At 37.9% G+C, this 17,364-nt stretch overlaps 6 protein-coding genes across 8 annotated transcripts; 2 read left to right on the top strand and 4 right to left on the bottom strand.

Moving 5' to 3' along the window:
• Window positions 1-330: 330 nt before the first annotated feature.
• LOC9322556 (transcription termination factor MTERF15, mitochondrial) lies at window positions 331-1,883 on the bottom strand. The gene is given in 2 exon segments (XM_021034966.1): window positions 331-988; window positions 990-1,883. Coding segments are annotated over 2 exon segments (1,290 nt in total). The 5' UTR covers window positions 1,862-1,883; the 3' UTR covers window positions 331-570.
• Window positions 1,884-2,222: 339 nt separating this feature from the next.
• LOC9322555 lies at window positions 2,223-9,105 on the bottom strand. 2 transcript variants are annotated; one of them, XM_021034965.1, is made up of 27 exons: window positions 8,936-9,105; window positions 8,745-8,844; window positions 8,564-8,655; window positions 8,372-8,488; window positions 8,113-8,253; window positions 7,763-8,014; window positions 7,556-7,686; window positions 7,156-7,283; window positions 6,981-7,072; window positions 6,667-6,880; window positions 6,517-6,571; window positions 6,079-6,227; window positions 5,926-5,996; window positions 5,668-5,841; window positions 5,168-5,224; window positions 4,988-5,077; window positions 4,581-4,656; window positions 4,401-4,494; window positions 4,246-4,315; window positions 3,983-4,153; window positions 3,616-3,726; window positions 3,446-3,529; window positions 3,205-3,362; window positions 2,981-3,119; window positions 2,810-2,869; window positions 2,603-2,707; window positions 2,223-2,517 (listed from the first exon to the last, which is right to left on the bottom strand). In XM_021034965.1, the coding sequence occupies exons 1-27, from the start codon at window positions 9,065-9,067 to the stop codon at window positions 2,410-2,412; spliced, it is 3,171 nt and encodes a 1,056-aa protein (XP_020890624.1). In that variant the 5' UTR covers window positions 9,068-9,105; the 3' UTR covers window positions 2,223-2,409. The 2 variants fall into 2 exon arrangements, with proteins under 2 accessions (XP_020890624.1, XP_020890623.1); XM_021034964.1 differs by having other exon boundaries at window positions 8,745-9,088.
• Window positions 9,106-9,958: 853 nt separating this feature from the next.
• LOC9324102 (transcription termination factor MTERF2, chloroplastic) lies at window positions 9,959-11,651 on the bottom strand. Its single transcript, XM_002886442.2, has one exon. It carries the CDS (start codon window positions 11,506-11,508, stop codon window positions 10,117-10,119), a length of 1,392 nt encoding a protein of 463 aa, XP_002886488.1. The 5' UTR covers window positions 11,509-11,651; the 3' UTR covers window positions 9,959-10,116.
• A 314-nt stretch (window positions 11,652-11,965) lies between these two features.
• Window positions 11,966-12,777, top strand: LOC110230977 (probable non-inhibitory serpin-Z5). The gene has a single exon (XM_021035372.1). The coding sequence runs from the start codon at window positions 12,101-12,103 to the stop codon at window positions 12,692-12,694; it is 594 nt and encodes a 197-aa protein (XP_020891031.1). The 5' UTR covers window positions 11,966-12,100; the 3' UTR covers window positions 12,695-12,777.
• LOC9322554 (probable non-inhibitory serpin-Z5) lies at window positions 12,751-13,613 on the top strand. The gene has a single exon (XM_021035371.1). The coding sequence runs from the start codon at window positions 12,828-12,830 to the stop codon at window positions 13,524-13,526; it is 699 nt and encodes a 232-aa protein (XP_020891030.1). The 5' UTR covers window positions 12,751-12,827; the 3' UTR covers window positions 13,527-13,613.
• Window positions 13,614-13,621: 8 nt separating this feature from the next.
• On the bottom strand, window positions 13,622-15,614 carry LOC9322553 (5'-adenylylsulfate reductase 2, chloroplastic). Of its 2 annotated transcripts, none has more exons than XM_021035369.1 (4): window positions 15,421-15,614; window positions 15,157-15,294; window positions 14,942-15,071; window positions 13,622-14,845 (listed from the first exon to the last, which is right to left on the bottom strand). In XM_021035369.1, the coding sequence occupies exons 1-4, from the start codon at window positions 15,503-15,505 to the stop codon at window positions 13,831-13,833; spliced, it is 1,368 nt and encodes a 455-aa protein (XP_020891028.1). In that variant the 5' UTR covers window positions 15,506-15,614; the 3' UTR covers window positions 13,622-13,830. The 2 variants fall into 2 exon arrangements, with proteins under 2 accessions (XP_020891028.1, XP_020891029.1); XM_021035370.1 differs by having other exon boundaries at window positions 14,942-15,068.
• Between the last annotated feature and the right edge of the window lie 1,750 nt (window positions 15,615-17,364).

Here is a 17,364-nt window from a genome sequence, read left to right as displayed (position 1 = left end):
ATTTCAGAGAATCAATGATTTAAAAAAAACAAAATTAGCAAATATATCATTTGGATTCACATGTCCCCTTCAGCTATTTGGCTGCATTGTTGTTTCTAGACTACAAACCTGAAAATAATATATTAGAGAAGGGATTCAAAGTTTGTGAAATAAGATATATTCCTAATTGTGAAGATTGTTTCGTACAAGACTGATTCATCATCCTTCAGAGTTAAAAGTATTCGGGTTCAGACAATCCAAAACCTCTGGATCTTTATTCTAGTTGTACCAATAAGCCACAAATGTCATGTAGTAAATAGTTGTGTTGCTGTTTCCAGACTAGCGATGCTGAAGAGTTAAAAGGACTCCAAAAACAAAGAGATTCAAATTTACAATTCGTTATTGTCCCAAACGGATACCATAATAGAAGGAAAAGGGTTGGATCCGGGTCAACTTAAGATTACAAAAGTCTAAATGGGTTTCAGACACTCGTACACAAAAGCTATTCTCTACTTCCCACAGTCAAGCATCAAGATTCACTAATGAATCTACTAAACCTAAAAGAAAGCAAAAAACAATCCTTAACATTGCTCATTGTTCTAGGCGTGTCTTCTGATCGGTGAGTGAAACACTATCTCCAGTGAAGATAACCAACAACTCAGCAACAAGCTGCTTGTCATCATGTTTCCTAACATAACAATTTAAAAACTTCTCCCTAGGACTTGTCAAAACAGATGATATTGGAGGGAGTTCACTTCCGAACAATCCTTTTGAGATGAGAACTTTGATTACATTACACCTTGGGACAGTCCTCTTCTCTAGGCTGTATCCAAGTACCTGAGGGATTGAAGCCACAGCCTTAAGTGGCCAATTCATCTCCTTCACCAAATACTCTGTCGAATATCCAATGCACTGAGGAAACCGCTTGACCATCATCAAAAACTCATCTCTGCTGAATCCTAGACCTAGAAATGTTTCAATGGAGTTCTCTATCTTCTTCTCAGACTGTCAGAATGTTTGGCCAATTCTTGAACATTGCCCATACATCGCCCACAGCCAAGCCTAACCTTTTAAAGGCATTGAATTTACTTTCAATTCCTTTGTCGCTCAATGTGTAAAGAACCTTGAGAGCTTCGACAAACATTGAGGTGGTTGGATCAAAACCAATCTTAACTACCTTCTTGAGTGATTCTTTAAATTTTTCTTTTCCACAAACATGTCTGCCATCGGATAGAAGCAATGAGAATAAAACCCTCTGAGGTACCCCCAATTCTCTCAAAACCAAAACATTTCTAATTTTATTCTCCTGCTTACTACCCTCTGGCAAAGAATGACATATCCTTCCCATATTGGAACTCTTATCTGCTTCTATAATGACTTTGACGAAATCATAGTATGCGCTGATAGATTTTCCCTCTTTCTTTCCCAAGATTTTCGGAACTGCAGAAACAATCTCAGTGAGCTCAGAGCTTGAAGCTCCTCTGGACTGCAAAAACTGAAGCTTGGGACCAAGTGATTTGTCAGCATCAGCTATAAGCAATACTGGATAATCCGTAATGATGCTTGAGATCTGAGAATCTGTGAACCCATGACTTCTCAAAAGACTCAGAACAGAATCAGGATTGCCCTTGTCCTCGAAGCTGACTTTCCTTGAAATAGATTCTGCGAGCTTGTTAGGTAAACCCAATGAATCAACGAGGTAAGAGACTGTAAAGTTGTTTCCTTTTCGACCAACTCTAGGACTCACATCAGAAGCACTAGCAGCGGAGGAGAAGGAATTGGAAAAAGCAGATCCATCTTGATAAAGATTCACCGAAACCCTCAAGTGACGCCATTTCTGAAACTGGACCAACTTTCTTCCATGGAGAATCAGAGAATACATTACAAAGACAACGCAGAGTGTGCTAAAGCTGATTCAATTCGAGAAATTGAATAAAGCTCTAACCTTTGTGAGCCTCCAAGCTTCTCACTTCCTCTGTGTGGGGAAGAAGCGTCGCCACAGTTATATACATCTGTGTGAACTGCCTGCCGAATCCAAGTTATGGAGTTGAACTGCGTGTCGCTCAAATTCGATCAAACCAAACCGGATGATCAGTATAGTTCGGTTTAGTCGACTCGCTCTATTTCTTGCTAACTTGCTCGACGTTGTGTAATCAGAGAAGATCAAAATTAAACTTTATCTACAAAACATAATTTGCTATTGTAGGGAATCTTGCATATATTCCAGCTAATACGTTGTTAAGTAGCAGAAAACTCACTAATCGTAATCAAAATCAAGGTGACCGAACTTGACCGGTTTGTATCAAAACTCCGACTAAAACCCGGTTATTCTATATCAGAACTCACTATATATTATACTGTTTTATGACTATCTATCTATTCACGTGAACAAAATATACAACACATTCTGCTTCTAAAGTAGATGTTATCCTACGTGTAATGTTCGTTCCATTTACTGGATCCACCTTCCCCGTAATGTTCGTTCCATTTTCGAAGCGCTGTCATGTTCACAGACTCTGATGAGACGCTCATACTCACCTGATTCAACAACATTGACAACAGTTATATAGTTCTCTGAGCCAGAGACAGATGAGAAAAGAAAGCTCACAAGTAAAAATCATACCAGCTCAAGTGCGTTTCTGAAATCCTCTATGTTTAAAGCTCGGATATCAGAACTTCCACTTCGTGCTGGAGGAACTCTTCCTTCAGCCAGAGCAGCATCTCGCTCCTACCATAATATAATATCCCATCATAAGCATATTTTTCTTCTATAGAGAAGTTTTAGGCAGCATAAGGTAAGTTTTCTTGGTTTAACACAAAGACGACTTACACTTTTTTCCTTCTCCACTATCTCCTTGATTCGACGGCGGGCAGCAGTAACACATAGATTCTGCACGCACCAAAAGAGCATGTAACATGGAAATATATGAGCATTACTTCACATTTCTTATCATTTCGACAGACCATAACAAAAGGTTAAAGGAATTACTAAGAATTTTACCTTAAGATCGTTTCCAGAATATCCATTAGTCATACTAGCAACTGCATCGATATCAAAATCAGGGGACAAGTCTTCTTTTGCAAGTATAACCTTCAATATCTTTGCTCTACTCAGAGCATCTGGTAGTCCCACCATCAACCTGCACAAGTCAATACCACAAACTTTTTACGACATGTCAATTTGACAGAAAGCTTAGTCCAACAAGGAAGCTATTTATAAATTACCTATGAGGCAACCTTCTAATGACAGCCTCATCAAGGTCAAAAGGTCTATTTGTGGATGCAAGAACCAGAACATGTTCCTTTTCGTTTGTCCTCAGACCGTCCCAATTTATTATGAACTCATTTGCCGTCTTCTGATCTTGGAATAGCATGCTGTCCACCTACAAGACAGTAAAATCTTGTAAGACTGTCAGTGCTCTGACTACAGGCAAGATTCGCCCAGGAATTGACCATGAGAAATTACCTTGTCCATAAAGATAATGCTAGGGGAGATTTTACTGGCCAACGAAAAGACAGCTTTGACATATTTCTCACCCTCACTAAACCACTGCAATATTGAGAAGAACACAAGTTTGAACAAGAGATTCCGTGTATAAATTGGTAGAGTCCAACTTTTCAAGGATATTCTGTTACCCTTGACATTGAGATGTTGATCAAATTAGCACCAGCTTCCGTTGCCAATGCCTTTGCAAGCATGGTCTTTCCAGTTCCAGCAGGTCCAAATAAGAGAATTCCTTTACAAGGCTGCATAGAAAAGTACAGGAGCAGACTGATTAGGAAGCCACCAATGCATAACGTAACAACTAAATATAGGAGGGAAAGTTTTTGAGGAAAGCCAAACTATCAGCTAGTATTACTAATATCATCATTACTTCACAAAACTTATGAACATGTATGGGCACACACAAATAAAAGGTGATCCATCTGTGATCAATTCGAAGCAGGCGATAGTAAAACATTATGGGATTTTTCTAAAACATAATGCGGATAAGATAACCACCGTTGTTAATTGCCCTTGGCAGAAAAGTTCAGGCCGTTGTAAAGGAAGCATAACCAATTCCTTTAAAGTGTCTTTGACATTCTCAAGTGCCCCAATGTCATCAAATGTAACACCAATGTCACTGGGCGGAATAACATCACTTATCTCAAAATCAACTTCTGTCACAATGTCCTGAAAGCAAGAGAGAAAATTAACAATTGTTACAATATAGCCATAGTGAAATTAAGTAAGAAACAATTCAATTTCCAAGACGGTTAGCTAACCTTGAGAGACTTCTTCGGGCTCTTAGTTTCATTTACAAGAGCCTGAAAGAGTTCTATTCCACATTTTAAGCTGAAAGGATCCAAAGTTCATACTCAATAGTCAGTAGTCAATACTGAAACAGATATGTAATGCACAGGGACAAGCTACCAATTACCTATCAAGAGACAAAGTGACACTAACATCTGGATCAGCATCAGGATTACACTTTATATGGTGACTAAGAGCCCATCCAATGATCTTTTCTGCACCTGATGCAGATATCCAAAGTCAACTTTTTCGAAAAGCATTCCATTGTCAACTCTGGTCATCATGCCGAACAAAAGGGAAAACATACTGTCACTTTGAAGTGTGAGATCCTTCATGCACAGCGTCTCAATGCCTTCACAATCTATACCAAATCGTCCCAACACCTAAATTGAAGTATACTATCAAGAATTTATTTTCGTGTGACTTGAGATACTAGCAATCAAGTTTTGAAAATAGAGGAAAGTTAGAGTTATAGACTTTAATGATGTGCTATGTCTGCAGTTGTGCCTCCACAATTACGTCTAACAGCCAAAATGCCACATATATAAATTAGCTTTAAATATTTGAAGCTAGATATGCAAATAAGGAATGTATCTAAGAACACTGAGATTGAAAATCAAGTTCAATCCCACCCATCATATGTAAAACTTATTCTGTATCCAGACATAAAATGCTACCGATACCATATAGTCAGATTTCAGAGGAAAGACATACCATGCGCAAGTGATTGCGATTAGCCTTTGTTTTCAAAGTCTCAGCATCACGATCCAAATGATACTTCCAAGATTTAAGAAGATCCTCACCCTAGTAATAATTAGCTCCATCAAGTCTTTAAGTTTTTTTTGACAGACAACAGACGAGAGTGCTTACGTCTACTAGAACAGAGTAACAGACCTGTGGCTCGTAAATGGTAACTTTATTCCCAAAGAGATTCGTTAGAAGTCCAATATCCTGGGAATATTAAGCAAAAGGTAACATTAGTCCCACTCGAGAAGAAATGGGATACCCTCCGTATCAAATACGTAAAAGGAAACATGCAGAATTGAAAGCCGACTGGAAAACAGAACTGATAACAGTTACAAGAGGAGCATAACAAGTTTTCCCAGTGCACTAGACACCAGATTAATTTCGCAGTATGGTCAAAAGGTTAAAGCCTACATGTAATGAATTAGTGAACATACAACATTAAAAGTCTACTTCAACCACTGAAACACGGAAAATGCAGCAGCTAGAATGCTCTAAAAAAAATGTAACGATGATTTTTATGCCTGTGACATGCATAAAGGAAACACACTTATTTGCCCTCGGAAAAGTTTATAATTGAGAAAATTAATAACTTTTGCGAAATGAGCTCAATGCATGCAACTGAAGCAAAAGCATCTCATAGTAACTACCTTCTCCTTGTGATTATCAGAGTGTGTCTGTGAACAGATCACAATTACGTTATCTGGGATTTCTTCAACTTTGCTTTTGAATGCAGAGCAGAAATCGGAATTTCCAACAAAAACTTCCTCATCATCTTTCAGGAATAGAATAACCGGACAAGTTCTGCTCTCATCATGGGCAACCTGGAAACAGACGAAGTATTAGACTAAGTATAAGACGGAGTATTAGATGAAGAAACAATTCATTACTTTGCAACTGACAAGTACCTCAAACAATTGGCTAACAAGTAATTCATTTAGATCCTCAGAACCCGAGCTTTCAAACTGAAGATCAGTAGCTATATAAAAAACAGACGAATAAGTGTGTGAGACAAGAGCTGCTGAGGACCAGTAACCAATGCACTACTGAACATGACCTACCACTGCAGAAGAACCCATGTCCCATTTCACACAGTTCACCAAGATCAACGCCATCAACTACTGGATTCTCAAATCTAACACCCACTTTAGCTGAAGGATTCTCATCAAATACTAAAAGTACTTTCCCTCTAACCCCATAAGGTGGTCCCCTGAATAAGATTAAGTAAAAAGTGGATCACTAAGTCAAAGAGTGACTATAAAAAGGCAAGAGAAAAAAGTTCAGAAGATAAAATTATATAGTAGGAAATAGATTTTTTGAAAGAGATATAATTCTTGGATGTAAATAAAAGTAATTCATCAATAAATTATTTGATTTTTTCTTATAAAAGAAGACAACACTTTCTTCACCAAAACCAACAAATATTCATAGTCATACTATATAGAAGCCAATATCAGTCTCAGCAGCTGCCTCCATCAGAACTAACATAAGAAGCAAACCTTGAGGTAGGTAGCCCCGAACACAACTCATCACCTATGAATCTTACCCTGTCACCTGCAAGTGTTTTTTCCCAATGAAGTATCAGTAAACCAGAAATCTAAGAATATTGAAGAACATTCTTTTGTTGCAAACAATATAAAGGGGCATGCCTTTCTTCAAAGTATGATTCACTGGAGTTCCAAATGAACAAGGTAAAGTCTCCGGCTCAAACTTAGGCTGTGAGTCTGGACCGGGAGAAGTAGCAGGAGAAGGGCTAGATGAACCTCCTTCACCTGCTGACAAATCCAAGCTTTTCCCTCGGTCAATGAGCTCTTTAGAAGCAGGTCCATTCATCAGTGACTCAAATTCTTCAGCAGTCATAACCTGCAGGAAATTGCAGAGCGGTTGCACCAGGAATTACTGCGGTAATATCATACCCGTTGTCAAGAAAACAGATAAATAAGTGTAGATGCCAATATCTTACCCCCAAAATTGGATGGCCGTCAAAAATTAGCAATTTCGCCTTGAAGTATTTGGCAAGTGCTTTAGCTAATATCTCTTGGTATATTTCAGTTCCTGAGACAATTCCAACCAAAAAGAGAAAATGATATTGCCGCCTAAAAGAAGTACAGGAACCACACAAGCAAGATACCACAAACCTGCAGGACCAGAAAGCAATATCCTTGGATTCAAAGTGGTAAAGTCGGAGGCATATAGGGCATATCCTGTATTCTCTTTGTTCAGATGTATATGTGAAACAGCTAGTAAGACGTTCTTTGTATTCTCACTGCAAAAATAAAACAGAAAGACCTTACTCAGCATAAACCAAACATAGAACAGTACCCATGCAATATGATTCGTGTGAAAGACTGCGACGGGAAGGATAAACACTCATATTTTCTTAGTTTAATACTTCAGGAAGGGAGTTAAAATTTCTGATAATTCAAAGTCAGAAGAAAAAAAAATTAGAGCAAAATTAGACCTAAATATTCTATGATGATAATAAACAGATTCGTAATGAAAAATTCACATGCACATATCTTAACTCTGCATAAATACCTCAAATAATAAGGAAAATTTTCGAATGAAAATTTCAATCTTTCGCCTTCAACAATTCCAGCTTGAATATATTTCCTGAATCTTGCAGCTTGTTCTGGCCTCCTTGTCACCTCGTTTTTCTCATCTAATATCTGATACCAGATTTGTTAATATAGTGCTAAATATTGTTGATGACGCCAGGGTCCAAGGGAAAGATAGAGTAATTACCTCCATTTTGGAATCTTGGTTGTGGCTGCTGACTACTCCACTGTCTGCAGCTTTATTACTTTGATTGTCAAATTCAAGCTCTGCGCCTTCTTGGACGCCAGAAGTAGCAGGATTCTCACGCGAGATTTCAAGCGATGCCAAAATCGAAACAGTTGATGGATCTCTTGCCTCTCTCTCTAACTGTAGAAATTTTGCTGCAGGAACCTGTTCCCCACCAGATTTGACTGCAACTTTAGACATCTGCTGATATATCTGGATAGAACTTGATGGGAAAACTTATGTGTAATTTAGTCATCTGATAACACATGTTAAAACTGAAGGACAAAAAAGGTGGGATCACATGAGGATACGAAAGCCAATTCGTCACCGAAAACCAATTCGTCACCAGAGTGTAGGACATGGCTGACATTCTTGTTGGCAAGTGCTCCATTTATCCGCACAGGTCCCCCGGTTCCTGTGATATCTAGAACCGCTACAACATTGCCATTGCGCTGAACATGTGCACAAACAATGAGAATACATACTGCATATCTCCACACTCCACAAACTCCAGCAGCAGTGCACAATAAAATGAGACGATTATCAAAGGATCTTGATTACAAAATTAACCTGAATTCTTGTGATCTTGCACAATAATGCACCAAGATTCCGATCTTTTAATGTGAGGTTGGAGGTTAGACAAGAACCAATAGTGAAGGACGATGTAGAAATGTTAACGTTTGGATGCTGAAAAATCCATCAATTTGTCAGGATAAAAGCATTAAAACCTAAAAAAATTGATAGAGAGGTTAAAAAGCAAACCTGTGCAGACTCTGATAGCAATCGACACCATGGAGTCTTAAATGTACTGTGTTGATATTTCCATCCGGAAAAAGAACTATCTGGTGTTGAGCCTTGAAGATTATAAACAATCCAAAATCAATTTGAGAATCCAATTTCAAAACGCAGAAAGATCGAACAATAATTAAGAGTGACGACGGACCTTCCGCAACAGGAGGTGGTGGTGGTTCCGCCGCAATCTTGGCTTCTCCGGAGGTTGGAGGTTTACTGTTCTCGATAGAAGCGCCGCCGCCATCTCCCAACTGAAACGAAAACGGAAATCCCCAAAATCGCCCTAAATATTTCAAACCAGAAGCTCCAGATGGGGAAGAAGTAAGGTCTCCGATCAGAAACCTTTGGGCGTTTGGATGAAGGAGATTTATCTTCCGAAGAAGAAGAGGAAGGAGTTCTCTTGCCGCTGATTCCATCGGGAGTGGTTGTATTGTTGTTGCCGGAGGTAGATTCACTCCGTGGCGATGACACCATGACTATTTCTTGATCTCTCTTCTTTCGGCGATTCTTTGAGAGAGTTAGAAGAAAGAATCAATGCTAGAGAGATGATGGATTTTGAAACAACTAAACAAGAAATGTGATTAGAGTATTTGTGTATATATAGTTTGTGTATATAGGTGGGAAAAATAAAACCTTTTAAATTCGGGTATCGGACTACAAAAATTAGGTCTGTGCATCATACCCGAACCCGAAGAACCGAACCGAACCCGATCTAAAAAATCCGATCCAAATCCGAACCCGAAGTTTTAAAATACCCGAACAGGCTCTAAACTTCTAAACCCGAATCCGAATCCGATCCGAACCCGAACCCAATAAAGTACCCGAACATATCCGAAATATAAATACATAGTTATAATATATTAGTAATATTTATACTTGTAATAGTCGTAGTGTCTAAATTATTCGGATATTAAGATATTTTTAGGTGTTTTAGCTACTTTTGGTTAGATTCGGGTATTAAATATTTAAAATTTATAGATTTTTTGAGTATTTCAATACTTTGCATAGAATCGGATACAAATTTTTTAATATTTGAATACTTCGGGTAAACCCTAATCCTAACCCGAAATACCCGAATGAGATTATTATTGTATCTCAGTCTTCAATAGCTATGTATCATGTTATGTGTTGTTGTTGTAATATGATACCATATTAAAACAACAAAACCTTCTAGACAAAGAGATTTGTAATTTATTTATTTTCTCTTAACTTTTGGTTTATTGAGATAATAATACATTACATGCAAAACATCTTCTGTATATATGTAGAAAGAGCCAAACTAATCTATTTGAAGATTTAGAGCTAGGAACCATGCATGTAAAAACACTTGTTCTCTTGACTGCAATTCTCTACGAACACATAACATGTCTTCCAAAGCTCTTTTGCTTTATCATATCAACCACAGGAAAGTTACAGTTACCTTAAAAGTTGGATTGTATATAGTTGGGATCCAGATCAAATTGAGATTACAAAAGTCAAAAATTAATTAATAAAAGCAAAATACTTGACACAACCTCTCTTTGCTATGAGATACGATCTTGGTTGAAGATAGCCATCAACTCAAGCACCAGCTTTTCATCATGCTCCACCACATACCTGTTTAAGAAGGTCTGATCGGTACATGCCAAGACAGACGGCATTGGAGGGAGTTCGCTTCCAAGCGATCCTTTGGACATAAGAGCTTTGATTACGTTACACCTTGGGACAATCCTCTTCTCCATGCTGTATCCAAGTACCTGAGGGAACAAAGTTATGACCTTTAGTGGCCAATTCATCTTCTTCACCACAAACTCAGTCTTCTTCTTCACCATCTCTGCAGAATATCCAATGCACTGAGGAAAGCGCTTGACCATCATCACAAACTCATCTCTGCTAAATCCTAAGCCAATAAATGTTTCCATGGAATTCAATATCTGCTGCTCTGAAGCACGTAAGCATAGTGGATTCTTCTTGAACACTGACATGACCTCATCTTCGCACAGACCACACCTCTTTAAGGCTTCAAATGTCTGAATTATCCTATTCTCTGAGTATCCAAGAAAGGCAGGGCACTTCTTGAAAAGTTCCCATATATCGTTTACAGTTAAGCCGAACCTTTTATAGACATTGAAGTTTTCTTCTAGCCTTTTGTCGCTCAATCCGTAAACAATGCATAAGGCTTCCACAAACTTTGGGGTGGTGGGATCAAAACCCATCCCAACAACCTTCTCGAGTGATTCTTCAAATTTTTCTTTTCCACAGCAGACATGGTGATTAGAGATGAGCAAGGAGAATAACAACCTTTGAGGCACGCCCAATTCTCTCAAAACCAATACATTTCTGATTTTATTCTCCTGCTTACTACCCTCTGGCAAAGAATGACACAACTTTTCGAACTTGGAACTCTTATCCGCTTCTACAATCTCTTTGACGATATCATAGTATCTGCTGATACTTTTGTCCCCTTTCATTGCTAAGATTTTAGGAACTTTAGAAACAATCTCAGTGAGCTCAGAGCTTGAAGCTCCTCTTGACTGCAGCAACTTAAGCTTGGGACCAAGGGAATTCTCAGCATCTGCTATGAGCAATAGTGGATAATCCGTAATGATGTTGGAGATCTGAGAATCTGTAAACCCATGACTTCTCAAAAGACTCAGAACAGAATCAGGATTGGCCTTGTTCTCGAAACGGACTTTTATTGAAATCGACTCTGCGAGCTTTTTAGTTAAACCAAGTGAATCAATGAGGTAAGAGACTGTAAAGTTGTTACCTTTTCGACCATCTCTAATGCTCACATCATGAGAACTAGCAACAGATGAGAAGGAATTGGAAAAAGCAGAGAATACATTTTGGAAAAGCTTCACTGAGACACTAAAGTTATGCCCTTTCTGAAACTGGACCAACCTTTTTCCATGAGGAATCAGAGAAGAACACATGACAATACAATGCGATTGACAAATGCTTGAAACGGCTTCGAGCAAGCTATCTGATTCACCAGTGACTCATAGTAGCTCAATGAGTGTTCGAGAAACCCAAAATGGTAAAAATCAAAATTTGAGGGGGAAGGAAGAAAGAAGAAACTAGGGTTTAAAGGGTAACACGATTCACACAAACCGATTCATGCTGGATTCAATTTTATTTTGGTAACGATTGTTATTTTGCGTGAGTTTTGGGCTTACTCATTTCCTTATTGGTCCTATTAGAATTCATAAAGTAACTTGGGCCAGTCTCTACACAAAAGCCCACTTCAGATTTGTTGCGTTTGTGTTACAAGGAGAAAAGGAAACAACCGAGGTTGATGATGGGCCATTTTGTTCTAACATTTTTTTCTTTCTTTTGACTATAATAACATGAGACTTAAGAAAGCAAGCAAACTTGCGTAACAAGCAACAAAGTTAATATAGGAAAATTTCTTCTTTTTTCTCAATGAGGCAACACACCAAACCCTAATTCCATCTTATATGTTCTCTCTATTTATACACGGACATGTTTATAAGCTCAGAAGAAATAAACTAGAAAACTTGAAAGATGGAGCCCAAGGAGAAAAAGCAAAAGCTTGACACATCAGAAATCATCGCAAGTCCCTCTCTCTCAAAGACGCATCTAAAGAAGAAGAAGAAGCAAAAAATCAGAAAATCACAAGTAATCACAAGTTCCTCTCTGTCAAAGAATAAAGATTTGGTAATCAAAAGTCCTTCTCTAGCAAATATTGATGTGGGAAAAGCAATGAAGAAGCAAAACGATCTCGCTATATTCCTTACGGGGCTAGTAATCTCTTCCGTAGCCAATAATACTAATTTTGTCTTCTCTCCTGCATCAATCAACACCGTACTCACCATGGTTGCTGCTAGCTCCAGTGATGAAGAAAGTAGAGAACTAAGATCCTTCATCCTATCCTTCCTTAAGTCTTCCTCAACCGATGAACTTAACGCAGTTTTTAGCGAAATCTCTTCCACCGTCCTTGTTGATGGAAGCAAAAAAGGCGGCCCCAAAATCGCGGTGGTTAATGGTGTTTGGATGGAGAAATCTCTATTTATTAACCCCTCGTCGAAAGATCTCTTTAAGAAGTTCTTCAAGGCTGCTTTCGCTCAAGTTGATTTCAGATCCAAGGTTAGTTTCTGATTTCTCTAGTTTTACATATTTTTTTGAATGAAATATGTTTTACACATCTCTTGGTTAGGTTTATAATCCGTATATTTGATCTTTGGTTCGACTGGTTGTGGTTTTGGTTGTTTTAAAGGCCGAAGAAGTGCTTATGGAGGTGAATGCGTGGGCATCAAGTCACACAAATGGTCTCATCAAAGATCTTCTTCCTCGTGGATCAGTTACAAGCCTAACCAACCGGATTTATGGAAGCACATTGTACTTCAAAGGAGCCTGGCAAGACGAATTCCACAAGTCAATGACGAGACACAAACCTTTTTACCTTCTCAATGGAACATCAGTGTCTGTGCCATTCATGAGTAGCTCTGAAGACCAATACATTGAGGCTTATGATGGTTTCAAGGTACTCAGGCTTCCTTATCGACAAGGCCGTGACGATACCAACCGCAACTTCTCAATGTATTTCTATCTCCCTGACAAGAAAGGGCAATTGGATAAACTGTTGGGGAGAATGACATCTACTTCTGGATTCTTGGATAGTCATATTCCGGAAGACAAAGTTAAAGTTGGTAAATTCAGAATTCCAAAGTTTAAGATCGAATTTGGGTTTGAAGCTTCAAGTGTTTTCAGTGACTTTGAGCTTGATGTGTCATTGTACCAAAAAGCTTTGATTGAGATCGATGAAGAAGGTACTGAAGCTGCTGCTGTAGCAGCTTTTGTTCGATGCAAAGGCTGCCGTTTTGTGAAGACATTAGATTTTGTAGCAGATCATCCGTTTGTTTTCTTGATTAGAGAAAACCAAACCGGAACTGTTTTGTTCGCTGGTCAAATCTTTGATCCTTCTGTTTAGGACCGGCCTTAACCGGATTAGAGTTTGGTATTTTAAAATTTGATTCTCTGTAGTTTAGATTGTTTTTCTTAAGTTATGATTTGCTGAATTATAGATTTGATAAACCAATTTCTTGTCACAAGAAAAAAACGTTATACAAAAAGAGTCTATAAAACCCTACAATACAAATATACAAAATCATATAGAAGAGAAACTCTTGTTTATTCTCTGAGGTCCACAATCTTTATAACCAAGATGAAATCACTCCTTCATCTCAATTCTCTTTCATTCTTCACCACACTATTTTGATTTTCGATCTCATAACTCATCGAAGAAGATTCACAAACGTCATGAGCGAATCAACATCTCTATGCTCTGACGGGTACTTAATAGCTCGTGGAGCGCTTTTCGGAAAGAGAAGTATCGTCGGGAAGCTCCCTAACTGAAGTTCTTGCTTAGCAAACTCCTTCTGCTCACCGTCAGCCCGAAATTTCGCCACTTTAACTCCTTTTCCCGCAAGTTTCTCAGCCAATTCGATGTATGATGCTTCCATCGCCTGGCAGAAAGGGCACCAAGGAGCGTAAAGTACAACCAACCACGCCTCTTTGCGATTCTCTAGCTTCATAAGATTCTCAACCCCTCCTCTACTCAATGCAACCACATTGTTGCTTTCGAATATCTCTTGCACAGCCGCAGGCTTTGAATCCGCAGCACCATCTTCCTCCTTGATGTTCCCTTTGTGCAGACCACATTCTTTAGCTTTAGCATCTTCCCACCACCACCTTCCTTCTCTCTCATGCTGACCAGGAAGCACCGGCCTAGTACAAGGCTCACACCCGATTGACACATATCCTTGTGCGTGCAATGCATTCACCGGGACATCCATTGTCCTCAAAAAGTTCCACACATCACTTCCTTCAACATTAGCCAAAGGATTCCACTTCACAAGACTTCCAACACCACCATCTAACCCTTCAAACACCGGATCAACCTGAACAATCGGAATCTCAGATCTCGTCCCTGGAGATTGATCTTTCCTCTGTCCTGTAATCCAAGCTTTAAGACCCTTAAGAGCACGACGCAAAGGTCTTACTTTCCTCACACGGCAACACTCTTGATGACCATCCTCATAGAAAGAGAACAAACCCTTGTTCCTCACCAAAGCTTGAACCTCAACTGCATCAGGAAACATGTACTCAATTCGAATCCCGTACTGCTTCTCGACAGCATCAAAGAGTCTGTACGTTTCCGGGTTTAACCTCCCTGTATCTAAACTAAAAACCCTAAAAGGCTTTCCAGTTAAACGAGCGTACTCGATCAATGCAACATCTTCAGCACCACTACAAAAATCAAAACCAGATTCATAATAAGTCAACTAAAGTTTTCTATTTTACCTAATTGAATCAATTTCTCAATGATTTATAATCAAATCTTACCTAAAAGCAATTGCGATTTCATCTCCAAACTTCTCAAGAGCTTTATCCATGATTTCAAGTGGAGAAGCATCTTCAAGCTTCTTAGCAAGTTGCTCAAAGTCTTCAACTTCTCCTCCTTTCTCTTCAACTTCTGTGACAACTCATCAAAATCAGTAATCGAAAAACAAATCAGAAAAAGTGAAATTCGAAATCTGAGAATAGTCACAAGCACGAACCAGGAGCAATTAGAGTTGAAGCACGAGAAACCCAAGATTCGTTTCGTGAATGTGACTCAACGTTTAAAGGTTTCATAGAGTAACGTCTCTGAGACAAATGGGTTCGATCTGATAACCTAATCGAACAGATTTGAAGAGCTGCAACACCAAATTTGAAAATTTTCCGATTAGATTCATCAGAATCCAGCAAATGGGTATCACAATAAACAATCAAAGAATCAATTTTGATGATTTTCCCGAGAAAATGAAAGAGAAAGTTAGTACCTTTAGATTCAGAAGAAGCTCCTGAACGAGAGAAACTTGATCCAGAGATCGCAGTTGAAGAAGAAGAAGTAACAGCTAAAGCCATTTCTAATCAAAAAAGTGAAAAACTTTCTCTTTGGTTTAAAGAAGCTACGAAAATGGAGATCTTTGGATTTGGTTTTGCTTCGTCTTCTTCTTTGGCTGGGCTAGATTAGGTTCAAAGCGTTAAATAATGGCCGACCAAAGTAGAGAACATTTAGCCTATAAAGAATCTGGACGTTTATACGGAATGATTCGTATTGATGACGTGGCGAGTTTTGATTGGTGGAAGTGAAATCTGGAAACTGCAAAAACTCAGCGCTTACGGTTACATCGCGTGGTGAGCATTAGTGTGTGAGATGTGGCGGCTAGGAAAGGAAGACACACGGCTGAGATAAAAACTTTGACAAGTTTTTTGAATTTTCCAAATTTTAAGTGGTTTTGTACAAATGATATTCTTTCATTCATTTGCATATAACTTTTTGACTTTCTTTTTCATTCATTGACAATTTTTTGAATTTTTTTGTAATTTTTGGAATTTTCCAAACATTTTAAAAAACCTTTACTAATTAAATACTCTTGTACAAAATTATGGTTACATTATTATTAAAAGTATTTGATCAATTTTATTATGGTGATAGAATATATGAAATATATGTAATTACGATGAACAATTTTCACGAATAACGATTTCACAATGCAAGCTATACAGCTTTCCTCGTAACGCTCAGATCCATGAAAAACGATTCTACATTTATAATATCCGATGACATGTTTTCCTCTGCAACACACGAAATTAGAACATGCGACTCTGCATGCTGTACTTTGGCGTCTCCGACAAAATTTACATAAATAATTTATAAGAAGTTGTGGTATCTGATGATCGAACCTCAAATCTAGTGTAAAAGTCTTTAAATCATTGACTAATGTACCAAGATGCTTCTACATTTTAAATAGTTTTGAAGTTGAAATAAAGTGGTTCCATAATTTTCCGGATAACAAAATCAGAAAGAAAGAAATTAATTGGAGTGGTTCGGAAACAATTTGCAGCAATGGTCCCTCCCACCTGCGGTATAATTTTAAGTAACTTGTGTGGACAACACACAATTGCACACTTAATGTTGATTTAGTTTTTTTTTTTAGTAAAAGAAAATAGAATCTCTATCAATCAATAGAAGTTAATGCTAAGTGATGGTGACGAGAGCTAGATATCTAATCCTGATATCTATTATATTGGTCCGATTCCTAATGGTAATACATATAATTTATCTGTAGTTTGCACATAAGATGAAAGATTCCAAAAGCATAGTAAAACTCTATTTTAAAACATTTAACAAACAAAAACACTCTCTATGTTAAAACTGTCATTGTATCTCAAGTATTTCCTATTTATGTCTATATTTTTGGGATTTTGATTTTAAATTGAACATAAATCGACTTATTAGTCTAGTGTTTACAGTATACTATACATACGTAACAACACTTCACATGATTTTGCTCTGCTAATATTGTAAAACACATAACCTTCTGATATTATAACAAAGCTTATATATATTTGCCCAATGATGTATGAGGATTAAGGCACACTTGCAAATTGTAAAAGGAAACAAGATTTGGATCTTTATGAGAACCAATTAAACCCTTAAAAACAGGCAGAACTAGTGGTTATACTGCTTTTCATTTTTAAATGTGGTCCATATGCATGATCTATCTTAATAATTCCATGAGATAATTATTCATAATTTTCCCAAAAGTTTGATTATGATATTTGGTGCTGGTGGCTACTTTTGCATAGAATTATATTAAGATTCGTGTGAGGGGAAATGGAATATAATACTTGTGGTGAAGCACACTTGCTGACCTTTGGGTCCAACAAAGGATACTTAAAATATTTAATTTCATTAAAAAATCAATCTATCTAACTCT

The sequence above is a fragment of the Arabidopsis lyrata genome (genome assembly GCF_000004255.2).
Source record: "Arabidopsis lyrata subsp. lyrata unplaced genomic scaffold ARALYscaffold_2, whole genome shotgun sequence".
NCBI lineage: Eukaryota > Viridiplantae > Streptophyta > Magnoliopsida > Brassicales > Brassicaceae > Arabidopsis > Arabidopsis lyrata.
Note: the sequence above shows the minus strand (reverse complement) of the source record. Positions and strands in the feature narration are given on the sequence as shown.

Excerpts from the sequence above, each read along its gene's own strand:
- LOC9322555 (XM_021034964.1), bottom strand. The coding sequence starts at position 9,009 with ATGGAATCAGCGGCAAGAGAACTCCTTCCTCTTCTTCTTCGGAAGATA. Across the intron at positions 8,656-8,744 it reads ACCACCTCCTGTTGCGGAAG|GCTCAACACCAGATAGTTCT; the intron begins GTCCGTCGTCAC and ends ATAATCTTCAAG. Across the intron at positions 6,881-6,980 it reads ACGGCCATCCAATTTTGGGG|GTTATGACTGCTGAAGAATT; the intron begins GTAAGATATTGG and ends AATTTCCTGCAG.
- LOC9324102 (XM_002886442.2), bottom strand. The coding sequence starts at position 11,508 with ATGTGTTCTTCTCTGATTCCTCATGGAAAAAGGTTGGTCCAGTTTCAG.
- LOC110230977 (XM_021035372.1), top strand. The coding sequence starts at position 12,101 with ATGGAGCCCAAGGAGAAAAAGCAAAAGCTTGACACATCAGAAATCATC.
- LOC9322554 (XM_021035371.1), top strand. The coding sequence starts at position 12,828 with ATGGAGGTGAATGCGTGGGCATCAAGTCACACAAATGGTCTCATCAAA.
- LOC9322553 (XM_021035369.1), bottom strand. The coding sequence starts at position 15,505 with ATGGCTTTAGCTGTTACTTCTTCTTCTTCAACTGCGATCTCTGGATCA. Across the intron at positions 15,072-15,156 it reads TTCAACTCTAATTGCTCCTG|AAGTTGAAGAGAAAGGAGGA; the intron begins GTTCGTGCTTGT and ends GAGTTGTCACAG. Across the intron at positions 14,846-14,941 it reads GAAATCGCAATTGCTTTTAG|TGGTGCTGAAGATGTTGCAT; the intron begins GTAAGATTTGAT and ends TGATTTTTGTAG.